The 17,448-nt window shown below is 36.0% G+C and overlaps 1 protein-coding gene across 5 annotated transcripts in view; it reads left to right on the top strand.

Annotated features, from left to right (window-relative positions):
- LRRC7 (leucine rich repeat containing 7) overlaps positions 1-17,448 on the top strand; it is a 479,490-nt gene that overhangs the window by 113,010 nt on the left and 349,032 nt on the right. For 4 of the 5 annotated variants that reach the window (XM_036352078.1, XM_036352079.1, XM_036352080.1 and 1 more), the window contains exon 3: positions 5,700-5,775. The exons of the other annotated variant lie outside the window; for it this stretch is intronic. In XM_036352078.1, the coding sequence (XP_036207971.1) occupies position 5,775 (1 nt within the window). In that variant the 5' untranslated portion in view covers positions 5,700-5,774. The remainder of the gene's footprint in view (positions 1-5,699; positions 5,776-17,448) is intronic. 5 annotated transcript variants of the gene reach the window in all.

Below are 17,448 nucleotides of genomic sequence, written 5' to 3' on the forward strand. Positions count from 1 at the left end.
CCTCCCAATAAGTCTTTTAAAATGGACAACAGAGAGGAAACCAAGATGGCTGCATAGGTAAACACCAGAAATTGCTGCCTCGCACAACTACTTCAAAAATACAACTAAAAGACAAAATGGACATCATCCAGAACCACAAGAGGGCTGGCTGAGTGGAAATTCTACAACTAGAAGGAAAGAGAAAAGCACACTGAAACTCAGAGGAGGTGTGGAAGTAAAGTGCAGAGGTGCGGAGGCGCATGTGAAAAGGGCTGGTAACTGAGGACGCTGCTGTCTTTTTGAATCGGGAGGGAGTCACAAGCCCCCAACTACTCTGAACTCCAGTTCAGGGCGAGTCTCTGGGGACCCAAACTCACACGGGGAGAAACTGGACTGTCTGGCATCAGTCAGAACTTCAGGGTGGCTTTCTCTCAGAGGTGCTTGCAGTGATTACCGGGACACTGAGACCCGGGGCCTCTTAGGGCAGGACTAAGGAGCAGCCATAGATGTTTGCTCCACCCTGTTGATTCCCTGAGACCCTGCCCCACCCAAGCTGTGTGCAGAGGCTTTTGCATATGAAAGGCCTGGCCCTTTGGAATCTGAAGATTACCTAACAAACTGCAGCTGGGTCAGAGAGACCCAGAACTTCCAAAAGAAGGCCCAAGGCCCCACAGCAGCTTGCATTGCTTCACAGCTGGGCCTCATCTGGGCACCTCCAAACCCCAAACAAGGAAGAGGAATCCGCAGATCTGCTGGGTAGCCTCAGGCAGAGGCTAAATTAGCACCTCCTTAGAGATCCAAGAGCCAGTGTACCCAGTGGTCAGAGTGGGACCATTCAGATTACAACTCCGCAGATCCATAAGGGACACACTCAGAGGGCAGATTCAGTGAGCACCAATGCCCCACTGAAGCAAGTCTTGCCCCAAAAGGGTGTCTCCAGCACAGAAGTTCTCCCACTGCAGACACAGCGGATTCTCACAGGCAATTGGCCTGGAGGTCAATTCCTCCCAGTGTACCTACAACAATCAAGGCTTAACTACAACAAGACTGTACACACAGCCCACAAAGGGGTGCACCAAGAGTGTCCACCTCAGGTAATTGGGGAGGCTGAGCCACTGGGCCCTATAGGACACCTAGCACAGAAAGCCACTCTATCAGCACAGTGAAGCATAAAAAATGCAGAGACAAAGAAACAGGTCACAAATGACAGAAATGGAGGAAAACAAACTACTGGATATAGAGTTCAAAACCACACTTATAAGGTTTTTCAAGAATTTTCTAGAAACCGCCGATAAATTTAGTAAGACCCTCAATAAGTCTAGTGAGACCGCCGATAAACTTAGTAAGACCCTCAATAAGTCTAGTGAGACCGCCGATAAATTTAGTAAGACCCTCAATAAGTCTAGTGAGACCCTCAAGAAATCTAGTGAGACCCTCGAGGATATGAAAAAGCACCAACTAGAAATTAAACATACACTGACTGAAATAAAGAATATTATACAGAGTTCCAACAGCAGACTAGAGGATAGCAAGAATCAAGTCAAAGATTTGAAATACGAAGAAGCAAAAAAAAAAAAAAAACCCAATCTGAAAAACAAAAAGAAAAAAGAATCCAAAAATATGAAGCTAGTCTAAGGAGCCTCTGGGACAACTTCAAGCATACATCCGAATTATGGGGGTGCCAGAATAAGAGAGCGAGCAAGATATTGAAAACCTAGTTGAAGAAATAATGATAGAAAACTTCCCCTACCTGGTGAAAGAAATAGGCTTACAAGTCCAGGAAGCGCAGAGAGCCCCAAACAAAAGGAATTCAATGAGGACCACACCAAGACACATCATAATTAAAATGCCAAGAGCAAAAGACAAAGAGAGAATCTTAAAAGCAGCAAGAGAAAAACAGTCAGTTACCTACAAGGGAGTACCCATACGACTGTCATCTGATTTCTCAACAGAAACCATGCAGGCTAGAAGGCAGTGGCAAGAAATATTCAAAGTGATGAATGCCAAGAACCTACAACCAAGATTACTTTACCCAGCAAAACTATCATTCAGAATTGAAGGTCAGATAAAGAGCCTCACAGATAAGAAAAAGCTAAAGGAGTTCATCACCACCAAACCAGTATTATATGAAATGCTGAAAGGTATACTTTAAGAAGAGGAAGAAGAAGAAAAAGGTAAAGAAAAAATTATGAACAGCAAATACATATCTATCAACAAGTGAATCTAAAAATCAAGTGAATAAATAATCTGATGAACAGAATAAACTGGTGAATATAATACAATCAGGGGCATAGAAAGGGAGTGGACTGATTATTCTCAGGGGGAAAAGGGTGTGGGGGGTGAAAGAAGAGACTGGACAAAAATCGTACACCTATGGATGAGGACATTGGGGGGGGGGTAAGGGCAGAGGGTGGGGTGGGAACTGGGTGGAGGGGAACTATGGGGGGAAAAAAGAGGAACAACTGTAATAATCTGAACAATAAAGATTTAAGTAAAATAAAATAAATAAATAAATATTGGACAACAATGTGGAGACCCAGGAACTATACCATGAACCATTATAGCACTAAAAATAACACCTGACCATTTATTTTTTAACATATTACTTAGTAACAGGGAACCATCAAGGCTGGTATGTTCATCTCTATTATAACCAAAGGTTCTTTTCCCTCTTCCCCCCTCCCCTTTTAAAATAGCCTTAAAAATGTGATGTTACCTGTGACTAGGTCTCTTAAATTAAAAAAAAACACAAAACTGTGTATAAAGGAGTGTCCTGTCCTAACATTCTTTTCATTCTCTGAAGAATGTGTATACTGCACTAGCCATGGCAGGAATCAATACCAAGGATTTGCAAAGAACAAGAGCAGGTCTACTCATCCTAAAAATAACATCACTATATATTATACTATCATCATATAATTATAATATAATAATATAACATTTATTATTATAATATAGTATACTGCAGTATAGTGTAGTATAATAGTAATAGTATAATAATATAACAATAATATTAATTTATTGTTCTAAATTAAGATATATATTTCTTTCATTGTGTTGAATAGAGTCTCCCTGAAAGTGAAGAGGCATTTTTTTATTTTCAACACAATAGCAACAAAATAGCATAAAACAATATTATGATAAATTATTTTTACATATATATCACTTTCTTGCGTACTGAAATCATATATTTTCAGCTTATAATTTCATTTGTTACAATAAAACAATATAAAAACAACCATTCTCCTAAGGATCGTGCTTGGCTATTAAGAATGGTTAAAGAACAAAAATTCAGATCTGAAGATCTAATTGTCTTCATTGAGCGATTCATGTCAGGCAGCATCCCATCTAGTAAACAGAGAGTTTCTCCAAGAAGTTTAAATATGGAAGACTTTTATAGGTAGAAACTAGGCAGGACAAGAATGCTATTAGCAAAAGAAAAGAAAGGATTTTTTCTGGCCAGGCTACCTTCCCTTTGACGAAGGCTGGATCTGATGGGGCAGATTGCCTCAGTTTCGTTGCAAGCGGGGATTGTGGTTGGAGAGGGTCATGATAAATTACCTCACTGGTGCTGACCAAAAATTCCAGACCAACCAATTATATGCCTGCAGAAGGTTGCGACTGCAATTAGATCAGGTATTAAGTCTAAGTTCCGTGTGATGGGCTTTATAGCACATGTGACTCCATTTTGGGCCTGTGGTTTTCTTTAACAGAACTCTATTTTTAAAGAAACTGCTTATGAGATACTTAAAATTAATTATTATTTTATAGATAAACAACTTAAATTAGATTAATTCAGTTTTCTAATCTGTAGACCTAGTCTATATCAAGTGGTATTTAATCAGATTGTATCTTTGTATTTCTAAAACATTCAGAATAATATATTGTGGACTGTAAGCATTTTATAATGTAACACTATAATGGAGGTGTGAAAATCGCTTTTAAATTAGTATAAAAGTAAAAAACTAAAGTATTAAGAATACTTATAACTACAAAAATTAGTTAATTTCTATTTCATATTAATGATGCATTTGTTGGGTTCCGGGGGGGTGGGGCGGCGGTAAGAGATCAACCGAAGGACTTGTATGCATGCATATAAGCATAACCAGTGAACACAAGACACTGGGGGGTAGGGGAGGCCAGGGGAAGGTCAAGGAGGGAAAAAAAGGAGACATATGTAATACTCTTTGTAATACTTTAAGCAATAAAACAAAATTTTAAAAAAATAATGCATTTGTAATCAGAAAATTACTTCAGCCTAAACACATGGTTTGCTAAGCTTTATTTATTCTAAGATGATGTGTTTTATACAAGTAAAAAATTACATCAATTAAATACATAATCTCCAGCATCTTAATTGCTATTTAATATTTTAGTATAGTTTTTATTCCCCAAAAAAATTTCTAATTTCAAGGAGAGGTAAAAAAAAAAAAAGTAACTAAGTTTTACTATATACAGTTGACTTTATTAAGCAGATCTTGAATATTTTCTTGGTTCTTTCACTCCCCTTTTAAAATTTTTATTAGAAAATTGCACTAAAGTATAACAATAAAGCTTCCTTTATGACTCCTAAAACACACCAGGCAGTGCCTGACTCTGTGCATGGACTAGATACTTCTCTGCTCCACTAATAAGTGGAGGTTCCCTCCACTAATAAGTGGAGTCCTGACTAGTAACTACTAGTATATAGAGATTCTTGGGCTTTGTAAATGTAAAGGCTTTACTTCAAATATTCAAACAAGTAATGTCAAGGTATAGTTTTTTTCTTATTTCCTCTATCAACCATGGTTGGTAAATGCATAGAGTATAAACTAAAATTCTAAATAAATATGGATATCTTAATTTCATGGAAGTCAATGTATTATGTATATATTATTGATTTTAGAAAGGAAAAGCGAGATAGAAACATCAACGATGAGAGAGAATCATTGATTGGCTGCCTCTTGCACGACCCACAATTGGGATCAAGCCTGCACCCAGGCATGAGCTCTGACTGGGAATCTGAACCGTGAACTCCTGGTTCATAGGTCGATGCTCAATCACTGAGCAACACTGGCTGGGCTGGAAATGACTTTTCTAAAATAAATTTAATTATTACAAACACATATGGTTATTTTAGGATTAATTAGTATGATTATAATATAGGAAACACATTAAACTATGAATATACAAACATATAATAGTGCCAGTGTCAAAGCAATTTTTTAATGGTCACTAGGAATTACCACATCAGCTTTTAAGGTGTAACAGTGAGAACATACAACTTTATTTATTCAGAATAATTAGAAGAAAAGGCAACTCAGACCTGTACAAATCCAATTTATGAAATATTTTAAAAGAAACTCTGCTTTTATAATTTCTAAAAACAAGGAAAATACATTGCTCATTTACTATTTAGTTATTAGGAATAAAACAAGAAGGGAGGGAAAATCACTATACAAAAAATTTTCCTTGCTGCTATTGAAGGGTTGCATTAAAAAGGAATATTGGAAAATAATATCATCCTTTTGTTCCACCCTGAATATATATATTCACAGCTCAAATATTTAAAATGTAGTGTTTGCGGAATTATTCTGAGAGGATTTGTAACCTGATGATTAGAAGAACATCTGAGTAAGCTCTTCACATTCCATTCTTGCTTATTATGTTCATTTAGATGTATTTGTCAATTTATAAATACAGTTAATTAAAACTTTTTAAATTTTCTTTTTTTTTTAAAGGAGCCCGCTACATGAAAAAAATGCAAGTCAAAGTGGTCACAACCTAGAAGTCTGCAGAGACAGGAATAACTAGCAAGTAGATATTATGTTATTTTGCTATGCTTAAATATGTAGAATTCCATAGTGTTCTTAGAATTTTACTCTATAATAACCAAATAGTCATAATTTAAAATTTACACTTAGTAATATTTGTGTTAACTATATATTATATTACAAAAATAGGAAGAAAAGAGTAACTATGAATTTCAGGAAAACAATTTTCTGTCAATATTAATGAAATTATTTTGATCATAAAGATAAGTTTAAATATTGTATCCTCTCTCAGGTCTTATTTCTAGAGCCCCAATTCAACAATATATTTCTTTATAAAAAAGAGTAAGACTCTCCCTATGCCTCATGACATACTTAGTTACTATGTAAATATATTAATTCTTCTCATAAACCATTAATAGAAATTATGTTATAACCATACTTTAAGAGTAAAGTAAATTACATTCACTTTTGAAGGTTACATTTCAAAATTTCAAGGTGCTATCAAATGAAATCCAGACACAAAGCAGGATCTTTCCATTTATCAGTACTTACTGACATTTTCAAGTAATGAAATAATGCAGTGTTTGGATGAGTGGATTCAGAAGAAGATTTAAGAACGTGGGAAGGGTAAATAAGATTATTTAAATGGAAAAAAAAACATTTTTGAAAAATTCATTGTTTCACATTAAAGTTGTTGGAGTTTATTCTTTCTCCAAATGTATCTTGAAGATCGTAATAGAATAGAATGTTAAGGCTAAAAGATTTTAGAAAGTATTTACCTCAAATCTTTCATGGATATGGATTAAGAAACTGATACATTTATATACACATGATATACATATTTTAATACACACACCAATACATTTATAGATACATAACATACATCTTTTTAAAAAAAATTTTTGTTGTTGGTATTATTCCAGATGTCCCCCATTTCTCTCCCCACCTTTGCCTTCTATCACCCAAATCCCTCCCTCCCCTCCCTCTGGCCCTCACACATTGTCTGTGTTCATGGGCTATGCATATATGTTCTTTGACTATTCTCTTCACCTTCTTTCATCCTGTCTTTCCCACCCTCCTTTTAGATAAAACTTAACACAGTTAGTTCTTAATTTAACAAGAATTTTCAGTGGTAATGATGATTAAAATATATTTATAAAGAGAAGTGTACTGTATAAGAAATGATGGCATTATCTATAATAAAAATATTGTAGAAATTGTACATTTTATATTTATATTTAAAAATCCTATAATAGTAGAAGTTTCTCTAATTATAAAAATGTTTAAAATTGTGTTTCAATTGCTCAACAGTACAGTCCCTAAAGAATTATATAAGCCAGCAGAAGTTTCTTCCCTTTCTGTCTTCTTTTACGGCTTTATAAATGACGCCATGGATAATAAGTACCTCACATATAAACTCTTATAAATATTCATACTATTGGAGCCATATATCTTGATAACAAGAATGCTAAGTAATGGTTCAATAGAGAAGGATCATTATAATGTAAATTACTAGCCTTTAATGTATCTGGTTTATAAATTTAGAGTTTTTCTCTTGGGTTGTTATACAGTGATACAAGCTTGCACTATGAGGCAGTGGAAAGCAAAAGCTCTTTCAAAATTCTAAGACTTTTAAAATAGTTCAGTTGGATTATCTTTCTAATAAAGGAGATAAAATTGTTAAAAAAATGTATTTAGAAATATGTTGGTAATAACCAACATCAATTTTAGCTCAGAAGGAAATGAAGATCATAATTTAAAAGGCATTGAAGAACTTAAAAGAAGAGTTAGTGAAAAAAGGAGAAACATCTGGTAGACTGTTGAGAGAGTCTGGTGGTGGAAGACCAGGTAATTGATGCTGTCAGTAATCCAGGTGGACAATTTCAGAGTCAAACTAAGGTGGCGGCAGTAGAGATATTGAACAGGACTTTGATTTGAAAGAAATACCTTCTTCACTGTATTCTACAGAAGCTTGACGTGGATCCCATTATTTAAGATCTGGTATATTAAAAGAAGAGCACTTAACTTTCAGCAGAGGATATTAAAATGCTAGCTTTAGACAGTGAAATTCAGGTGCCTGTGGCAAAGCAAAATGGGTATCTCACAGGGATGATGGAAATTCAGAACTGAAGCTCTAGGATTAGAAGACATATGGACTTAATTTATCTGAATACAGATAGTGATTGAGGCCACCAGAATGTAATCAGGCAGAAAGCATATACAGGGGGAAGGGGAACATTACCACAGGTACAATTCCTAGGATCAATATTCAATCATCAAAAGTGGAATGAACCACAAAAACACTGAGCAGTAGTCAAAAGTAAGAGTACAACTGGCTTCCAGTGTTTATGTTTTGTTTTAAAAAAATAACAACAAAGCAGGCAGATTCATAGACATTAACTGTTAAATGCTGCTGAAAAACCTAGGAGAAATATGACTGAGAGAGCAAAAGCTTTGGGGCATCACAATTAGTCAGCCATTGGGAGCCCTAATGAAGAGCATCTAACTTTGAAGGCCAGACGGACTTACGAGTCCTTTTCAATATAGTGACTTTATTCTTTACCTTATCTCCTTCCTACATCAAGCCCAATGATAGAATTATGTTGTTCAGATTTATCTTCGGATGGTTTTATATTTTTAAACCAGATTTAACAAGTCAGATTTACTTATTCTCAGGATATCTTTCTATTGCAATCACACTAAAACATCCCATAATTTGAATAGCTAATGCAATTGAATGTACCTTGGTTAAGGATATCTTCATTACTAGGTAATCCTGTCAAATACATTTACCCTATTATTACTTCATTCAGCCATCTCATAAATGATTTCCCTCAGCCGGCTGACAAATACTCTATTTGCATCTTTGTTAGGAAGATCCCAGTCCTCCTGCAGTGTTTCTCCTTTACTCTCATACTACTACCACACCCACAAGACTTCAGACAACAACCGATTTTCTGTGACACCAGCTGGGCATCCTACAATTTAACTCTATTCTGACACTGTCTACCTAGAGAAGCATCAGATCTCCTAGGTTAAGCCTTCAGTCACATCAGAAGACCCACACACACCTCAGATGGCAAACCCACGTAGCAGGTCTCCGGGTTACCCACAACTTCTGTCCAACTTGGCTACAAATTGGAGGTTCCCATGACCTCCTCCCCTTGGATTCTGTTATTTGCTGGAACAGCTCACAGAACTCAGGGAAAACTTACTTACATTTATCTGTTTATTAAAAGACATGATAAAGGATACAGATGAACAGCCAGATGAATAGATATGTGGTCTGGTAGGGTTCGGAGCACAGGAGCTTCTGTCCCTGAGATGTTGGGCTGTATTATCCTCCTGGAATGGGGACATGCTCACCACCTGACAGCTCTCTGAATCCCATACTATTGAGATATTATGGCGGATTACTCATGTAGGCATGACCAATTTTTAACTCCATTTCCAGTCCCTCTTCCTTCCTGGAGAATAGGAGGTAGGGCTGAAAATTCCAAGCTTCTAATTATGGCTTGGTTTTTCAGGTGACCAGTTCCCAACCATGACCCACGCAGAAGTTCAGCCAGAGTCATCTCATTAGAACAAAAGACACTCTTATCACTCAAGAAGCTCTAAGAGATTTAGGAACCCTGTGTCAGGAACTGGCATCAATGACCAAATGTTAGGACAAAAGATTCTGCTAGTACCTTTATCCCTTAGGAATTTACAAAGGTTTAATAAGCTCTGTCAAAAACTGGGGGCATAGATGTGCCTGTCTACCTGTCCGTCCATCCATCCATCCATCCATCCATCCATCCATCCATCCATCCATCCATCCAGTGCTAATAGTTCCTGGCACATAGTAGGAACTTATAAGATATTTTTGAATGAAAGAATGAATGCTTTTCTCCCTGTGGATTATTCCTAAATTCTTTTTAAAGTACTGTTACCGTCTTGCAGCAAGTACACTCAGAATTGTTTGACCATCTCTAAATCCTTAAATAAACAAAAGACTAAGAGGAAAATAAGTAAAACTTTCTTTAAAAAAATACATATATTTTTATTGATTTCAGAGAGGAAGGAAGAGGGAGAGAGAGATAGAAACATCAGTGATGAGAGAGAATCATTAATCACCTGCCTGCTGCATGCCCCCTACTAGGGATCGAGCCTGCAATCCGGGCATGTTCCCCAGCCAGGTATTGTACAGCGACCTCCTGTTTCATAGGTCAGTGCTCAACCACTGAGCCACACCAGTTGAGCAAGTGTAACACTTTTATGTGAGATTTTCCACCTGATTCTCATTAGTACTATTAGTATTTTTCTTTCCCTGGTACTATAGAGTTAATTTTCATGATTGTAACTAGGGCAGAATAGCCAACATCTCTTTTAAGACTTTTTATTTAGAAACAGATTACCCTTAAGTCTTTATACTGCTTTATTTATTTATTTTTTTTTGGTCCACAATAAAAATAGCATTATTGCTTTATTTCAGTTATATAATCCATGCTTATTGTAAAAACTTCAACCAATGTATGAAAGCATAATGAAGAAAGTTGCTTGAAAAGCCACCCAAATGATATAATGATTAACATTTACATTTTTTATGGTTTGACCACTTTCTCATTATGAAATGTTCTTTTTTATTTCTAATGATTATTCTTGTTTATTCTACTCTTTCTGTTCTTAGTAAAACTACTGCCAGCTTTCTCTTAGTTAATATGTTCATGTGTTTTTTTAATTAACTTTATTAGAGTTACAAAGATTAATAAGATTATATAGGTTTCAGGTGTACAACTCTATGATACATCACCTGTATATTGCATGTATTTCTTTTTGCAGCCTTCTACTTTCAGTCTTCTTGTGTTCTTATATTTATGATTTCTTGTAAACATCATATAATAGACTTTTTTAAAGTCTAGTCTGTAATATTAATCTTTTACTTGGAATATTTAACTCATTTACATTTGTAATTATTTGCTGATATAATTGGATTTATATCTATCATGTTACTCTTTATTTTCTCTTAATAACCTATCTGATTAGGTTTGTTTTTCTCTTTTTTATTGCTTTCTATTGAATTTTGGATTAATTCAATTCTTTTTTTCTATTCTATGTTTTTCTGTATTAACTTATTAGATATATATTCTTTAATTGATCTTAATGGTTACTCTAGAGATTCCAACATTTATCCTTGACTTATTATGGTTTAACATAATATATTAAACAAATAGCCTGATATTAGTTTTAACAATAACCTGATATTAATAGAATCTTAGGAGACTTTAATTCCATCTTTTATCATTCTTATTGTGACACATGTATCTAGAGATTCTTACCCCTCACTCAAGAGATTTGTTATTATTTTGTACAGTCAAGATCCATTTATATTTACCCACATATTTACCTTTTCCACTGTCTTTCATTTTTTCCTGCATATCTGTTTTCCACTTGGGAATATTTTTTCCCCATTTGGGACTCTCTTTACTATTTCTTTTAGTGTCAGTATACTGAAAATAAATGTTCATAGTTTTTATTTCTTTGAAAATTCTTGATTTCATCTTTGTTTCTGAATATAATTTTTACTGGTTATAGACTTTCAGTACTTCAAAGATGTTATTCCAATGTCTTGTAGCTTCCATTTTTTTTTCTGTTAAAAATGTCATTGGTCTTACTGGTGTTCCTTTGATAATTATTTGTTTTATTGTTTAAATTATTTTTAAATATTTTAAAGATTATTTATAATTCTGCTGACATACACCTAATGTAAAATTTGCAATCTTAACTATTTTTAAGTGTACAGTTTAGTGGCATTAAGTACATTCACACTGTTGTACAACCATCACAGCCATCCATCTTTGTAACTTTTTTCATTGTTCAAAATTGAAACTCTGTACCCATTAAACAACATTTCCTCCACCCCCGACTGCCACCATTCTTTCTGTCTCTATGAATTTGACTGCTCTAAGATCTTCAGATAAGTGGAATTGTACAGCATTTGTCTTTTTGTGACTAACTTATTTTACATAGCATAATATCCTCCAGGTTCATCCATATTGTAGCATGTGTCTTGCGAATTCCCTTTTTTTTTTAAGTACGAATAACATTTTATCTATATTCCACACTTTTTAAAAAAAATATATTTTATTGATTTTTCACAGAGAGGAAGGGAGAGAGATAGAAAGTTAGAAACATCGATGAGAAAGAAACATCGATCAGCTGCCTCCTGCACATCTCCCACTGGGGATGTGCCTACAACCCAGGTACATGCCCTTGACCGGAATCGAACCCGGGACCCTTGAGTCCACAGGCCGATGCTCTATCCGCTGAGCCAAACTGGTTTTGGCTATATTCCACACTTTTTATTTATTAATCTGTTGATGGATATGTGGTATGCCTCTACATTTTAACTGTTGTGAATAATACTGTTATGAACATGGGTATATAAATATTTCTTTGAATTTCAACTTTCAGTTCTTTGGGTATATATCCAGAGTAGAATTGTTGGATTATACAATAATTCTATTTTTAATTTATTTTTAGTTACAGTTGACATTCTATACAGGTGTCCCCAAATATTATATACACATTTTAACAGCTAATAGCTCAATTTTGTCAATGAAATATATTTAATAGATACTGCCTTTATAATTATTCAAAGTGTGTATACATTTGGGGGATACCCTATATTATTTTATATTCATTTCAGCTACATAGCATAGTGGTTAGACATTTATATAATATATGAAATTATTCTCTCTGATAAGTCTAGTACTCATCTGGCACCATACATAGTTATTACAATATTGATTATATTCTCAATGCTGTACTTTTATATCCCATACTATTTTTGTTTTGTTGCTACCTTAATCCCTAAACTTTTTCACCCAGACCCCACTACCCTTCCAAATTGGCAAATATCAGACTATTCTCTGTATCTATGAGTCTGATTTTGCTTTGTTTGTTCATTTAATTTGTTCTTTAGATTCCAAATATACGTGAAATCACATGGTAATCTTTCTCTGTCTGACTTATTTCACTAAGCATAATATTCTCTAGAGCAGTGATGGCGAACCTTTTGAGCTCGGCGTGTCAGCATTTTGAAAAACCCTAACTTAACTCTGGTGCTGTGTCACATATAGAAATTTTTTGATATTTGCAACCATAGTAAAACAAAGACTTATATTTTTGATATTTATTTTATATATTTAAATGCCATTTAACAAAGAAAAATCAACCAAAAAAAATGAGTTCGCGTGTCGCCTCTGACACGCGTGTCATAGGTTCGCCATCACTGCTCTAGTCCATCCGTGTTGCTGCAAATGGTAAGATTCTTTCTTTTTTATGGCCAAGTGATATTCTACTGCATATATGTACAACATAGTTTATCCAATGGTCTATCAGTGGACACTTGGGTTATTTCCAAAGCTTGGCTATTGTAAATAATTCTTCAGTAAACCTAGGGGTGCATATATTTTTTTCAAGTTGATAATGTGGATTTCTTCAGATAAATACCCAGAAGTAGAATTGCTTGGCCATCAGGTGTGTTTTTAATTTTTTAAGGACTGACTGCGATACTGCTTTCCATAGTGACCATGCACTGCTTTACATTTTCACCAACAACGAATAAGCAAACTGATTTTTCCACATCCTGGCCAGCACCTGTTACTTTGTGTTTTGGTGTATTGTTTATTTTATTGTAGCCATCCTGATACGTATGAGGTGGTATCTCATTATGATTTGTATAAGCATTTCTCTAATGATTAGTGATGTTGAGCATCCTTTCATGTGCTTATTGCTATTTGTATATCTTCTTTGGAGAAATGTATATTCCACTCCCGTGCCTATTTTTAATCAAGCTGTTTTTTTGTTGTTGTTTACATGACTTTTAAGACTTCCTCTTTAGTTTTTATCTCTATCACCCCAAAATAGAATGTTCCTGTGACATCTTTTGTAAAGGCCCGTGTGGCATAAAACAGAGTATCCCCTGCTTTCTGAAAGCCACTTCACTTTTATGAAAGATTTACATTATTATGGTAATGACAGTTTTTTCATAAAAGTGAAAATCCTCTTCAGATTCCTTTCAATTATCTAAAACAGGTCATTTCTCTTTTGAGATGAAAAGGCCCAGAGGTCTATACTTGTGAATGGCAGAAAGACCCACAAAACTTACAAAACTGTGTGGTTATTGAATTTTTGTAAAAAAAAATCTTTTCAATATACTATGGAGACTTGCTGTTGTTAAACTGTTATTTCAAATAATTATCTATTCGTTTTTTTGGCTTCCAAAAAAAAAACAAAAAACTAACCACAAATCACCTCCAAGTGCCCAAGTGCATATTCTACTGAGAATGTATCAGTAATTGTGTTTGCTGGACATTCAGAGATAAATTAAAAATAATGTATTTTCCATGAGCAATAACCTAAAAATGATGACTAGTTTGTACATGTTATAGGTGCCATCTATGTGAACAGGCATTCAGAATCTAATGAATGAAATCAATGACACAATTCTTCAGGTCCTGTATTGCCAATATGCAACTTTAGTGTCTAAGGCAGGGGTGGGCAAACTTTTTGACTCAAGGGCCACAATGGGGTCTTAAACTGGACCAGAGGGCCGGAACAAAAGCATGGATGGAGTGTTTGTGTGAACTAATATAAATTCAAAGTAAACATCATTACATAAAAGCGTACAGTCTTTTTTTTCAATAGTTTTATTCATTTCAAACGGGCCGGATCCGGCCTGCGGGCCATAGTTTGCCCACGGCTTGTCTAAGGATTATAAATATTATGAGAGGGAAGAAAGTCATTGAAGGCTGGTTGAGCCACAAAGTAGCGATCATATGAGAAGGAAGCTAGAGGTAATCAGGGAAGTGGACACAACAGTACTTGACTCTCAAGGCCATACTGGGCAGAGAGAGACTAATGCCAGCTGCACACCACAGGCTCCTGGCCAGATCTGCTTTGGGTATCTCTGAATGAGCCAGCAACCTGGCTTCTGTTGCCTGAGGTGTTCTGATGCCAGGTGAAAGGTTTTCCAATGCTGCTATCTTCATCTGACTTAATTCCTCAATTTCCTGTGCTGAACCCTGAGCCCAGTTCCTACCTGTGGGCTAGTTGAGCACTTTCTAGCTGAAATTAGGAACTGAGTTTAGTTGTTTAAATCATAGCTGAAACCAGACCTGGAGAGGAAAAGAAAGGCAAAGGGAGGGAAATTGACATTTATTGAGTAAGTTTTATGTCATCCAAGTACATTACACAAACATTTTTCTCACTTGGCCCTTACGACACGACTATAACAGAGATGAGACTCTAAACTGCAGGGAAGTTTGTTGAGTGATTATTTTTACACGATTACCACAGTTAATTACTATAGGGAAAACCAGTAGCACAATTTATTTCTATGTGACTCGTAGAACCATTCTCTTTCTACTGTAGTACCAGGAGGAAAAAGTTTGCATGAAAGACATTACTAGGCAGAGCGAACATCATACAATTTTATCACCATTGTGAAACTACACAGTCATAGCTTTATGAAATGGAGATAAAACAACTCCTTATTAAAGCAACACCAATCGAACAATGACAATAGCCATCAGTACTGTTGCTTTGAATGTGACACCTCTGGCCATAGTGTGAAGGGTAGATGGTGGGGCTCATGGTAGCAGCTAGGAAAATGGCTATCAGCAACAGCCAGGGAATATCCGGGGAACAATACCAAGTGAGCTTTTATAGCAAAGAACAGATATTTGAACTTAAGATGTGCATTCAGGAGGTTTACCATAAAGATGGGAACTAAAGCCAAGGGTGTAAATGAGATTTCCCAAGAAAGAATACAAAGCCAGGTCAGAAGAGAACCAAAAAACTTGGTTAATAAAATAAACAAATACAAAAAATATTTTATCCCTGGCTGGTTTGGCTCAGTGGCCCATGGACTGAAGAGTCACGGGTTTGATTCCTGTCGAGGGTGCGTACCTGGGTTACAGGCTCCATTCCCAGCCCTGGTTGGGGCACATAAGGGAGGCAACAAATCGAAGAGTCTCTCACACATTGTTGTTTCTTTCCCTGTCTCTCCCGCTCCCTTCTACTCTCTTTAAAACTCAGTGGAAAAAAATATCCTCCAGTGACAAAAATAACAAATAACAGAGAGGCAGGAAGAGGATGAGCGTAAAGGGAGTTCACGGAAGCAAGGAAAGGGTACTTAGAGGAAAAAATGGCTCAACAGTTAAATAAAAGCTGCAAAGAAACCTAAGAGTTCATGGAATCTGGTGGTTAAGACATTGTAGGTGTCTGTGAGAGAGCTACACAACAGTGTAGATTAAGGAATTTGGTGTGCTGTAGGTTGGGTTCCTTGGAAACAAGCTCTGAGATAAAGATAGGATTATTGGGAGTGTCAGGTAGGGAGAGAAATTAAACTATGATGAGATTGCAACAGAGGCCTCGATAGAGCCTATGGATAGCACTCCAGCTGGGAAAGCCTTGCAGAATAAAGCCAAAGTGATGCAAGGTGCCTGGGCTTTTAAATCAACATCAACCAGTCGTTGGAGAATGTAACCTAGGTGAGATCATTTCCTTTACCAAAAGGCAGTGCCCAGAGAAGGAGGCACCCATGGGCCTTTAGCAGGCAACCTTCCAGCAGCGGGAAGAGTGAATGGTTTCCTCCTGCAAGGGACCTGGGTTGGAGAGTGCGGCCCAGCGTCCCAGCAGAGAGTGGAGAAAATGAATGTGAAAGGCTAGGCTACTGTTTAAATACTTTGCTGTAAGGGATTTTGTTATTGCAGCCACTAATCTTCTTTTCCAAAGTCTTCCCCACCACCATCTTCTTGCCAGCTGACTCCTTTACTGACAGATTTTCTTCAGAGATAGATACTTCATTGACTTATGTGCCCCTTTACTGTTCTTTATTAATTGTTACTCTTAATCTGTCTTATACTATAGAGGCAGATGGAGGCCTAAGTGCATTCCTGTAGCCACCCTCATTAATGCATGTTTATGACAAATAACCATAGTGGACAGAATTGCCTTTTCCAGATCAGTTACCATTAGGAAAGAGGCTCCCCCTGAGAGCTCCAAGTTAAGGAATTTAGAAATTACAAGCCAAGACTTGATATATCCCTGCAAGGTTCTGACTGCATTGAAGAGTCTGGTTTTACATATTTCATCTGGGCCTTTACATTTAACTAGAAGATGCTACATAAATAGTATGATTATAAATATGAAATCTTACTGTAATTATATGCTCATGAATATAGAAAAAGGTTAAATAAAAACTGTTCATCATTTTGGCGATTATTAATTTACAGCAGCTCTGAGTATGGGGACGGGGTAAAATAGTTCCCAGGAGAGATTTGAGTCAACATGCATTTATGTCATCATATCAACCACATTTATCACCCTGCATCCTTATGATCCGGGGTTCATAATGCAAACTCAAATGTCTCTAGCAATCACCTGGGATGTGTGAACACTGGCGGTTTTATTATTAGTTTTAGAATACATGGGACCCTCTATTTATTTCTTTTTAAAAATCATGAATAGAATAGTTTAATGTTTTACATGTCTTGGCAGGGTTTCTTTGGAAATATGTTAAATTTCCATTTAACCAAAAAACACCCCCCGCCCCCCCAAAAAAGAAAGAAACAACAGAAGCATGCACTACTTTATGGAGTTCTAACTGGAGACTGTTTGAAAAGGCAGTTTTGTTCTTGCTTTGAAAATACCATATAAGTGCGCGCGC

The sequence above is a fragment of the Myotis myotis genome, unplaced genomic scaffold, assembly GCF_014108235.1.
Source record: "Myotis myotis isolate mMyoMyo1 unplaced genomic scaffold, mMyoMyo1.p scaffold_m19_p_2, whole genome shotgun sequence".
NCBI classification, from domain to species: domain Eukaryota; kingdom Metazoa; phylum Chordata; class Mammalia; order Chiroptera; family Vespertilionidae; genus Myotis; species Myotis myotis.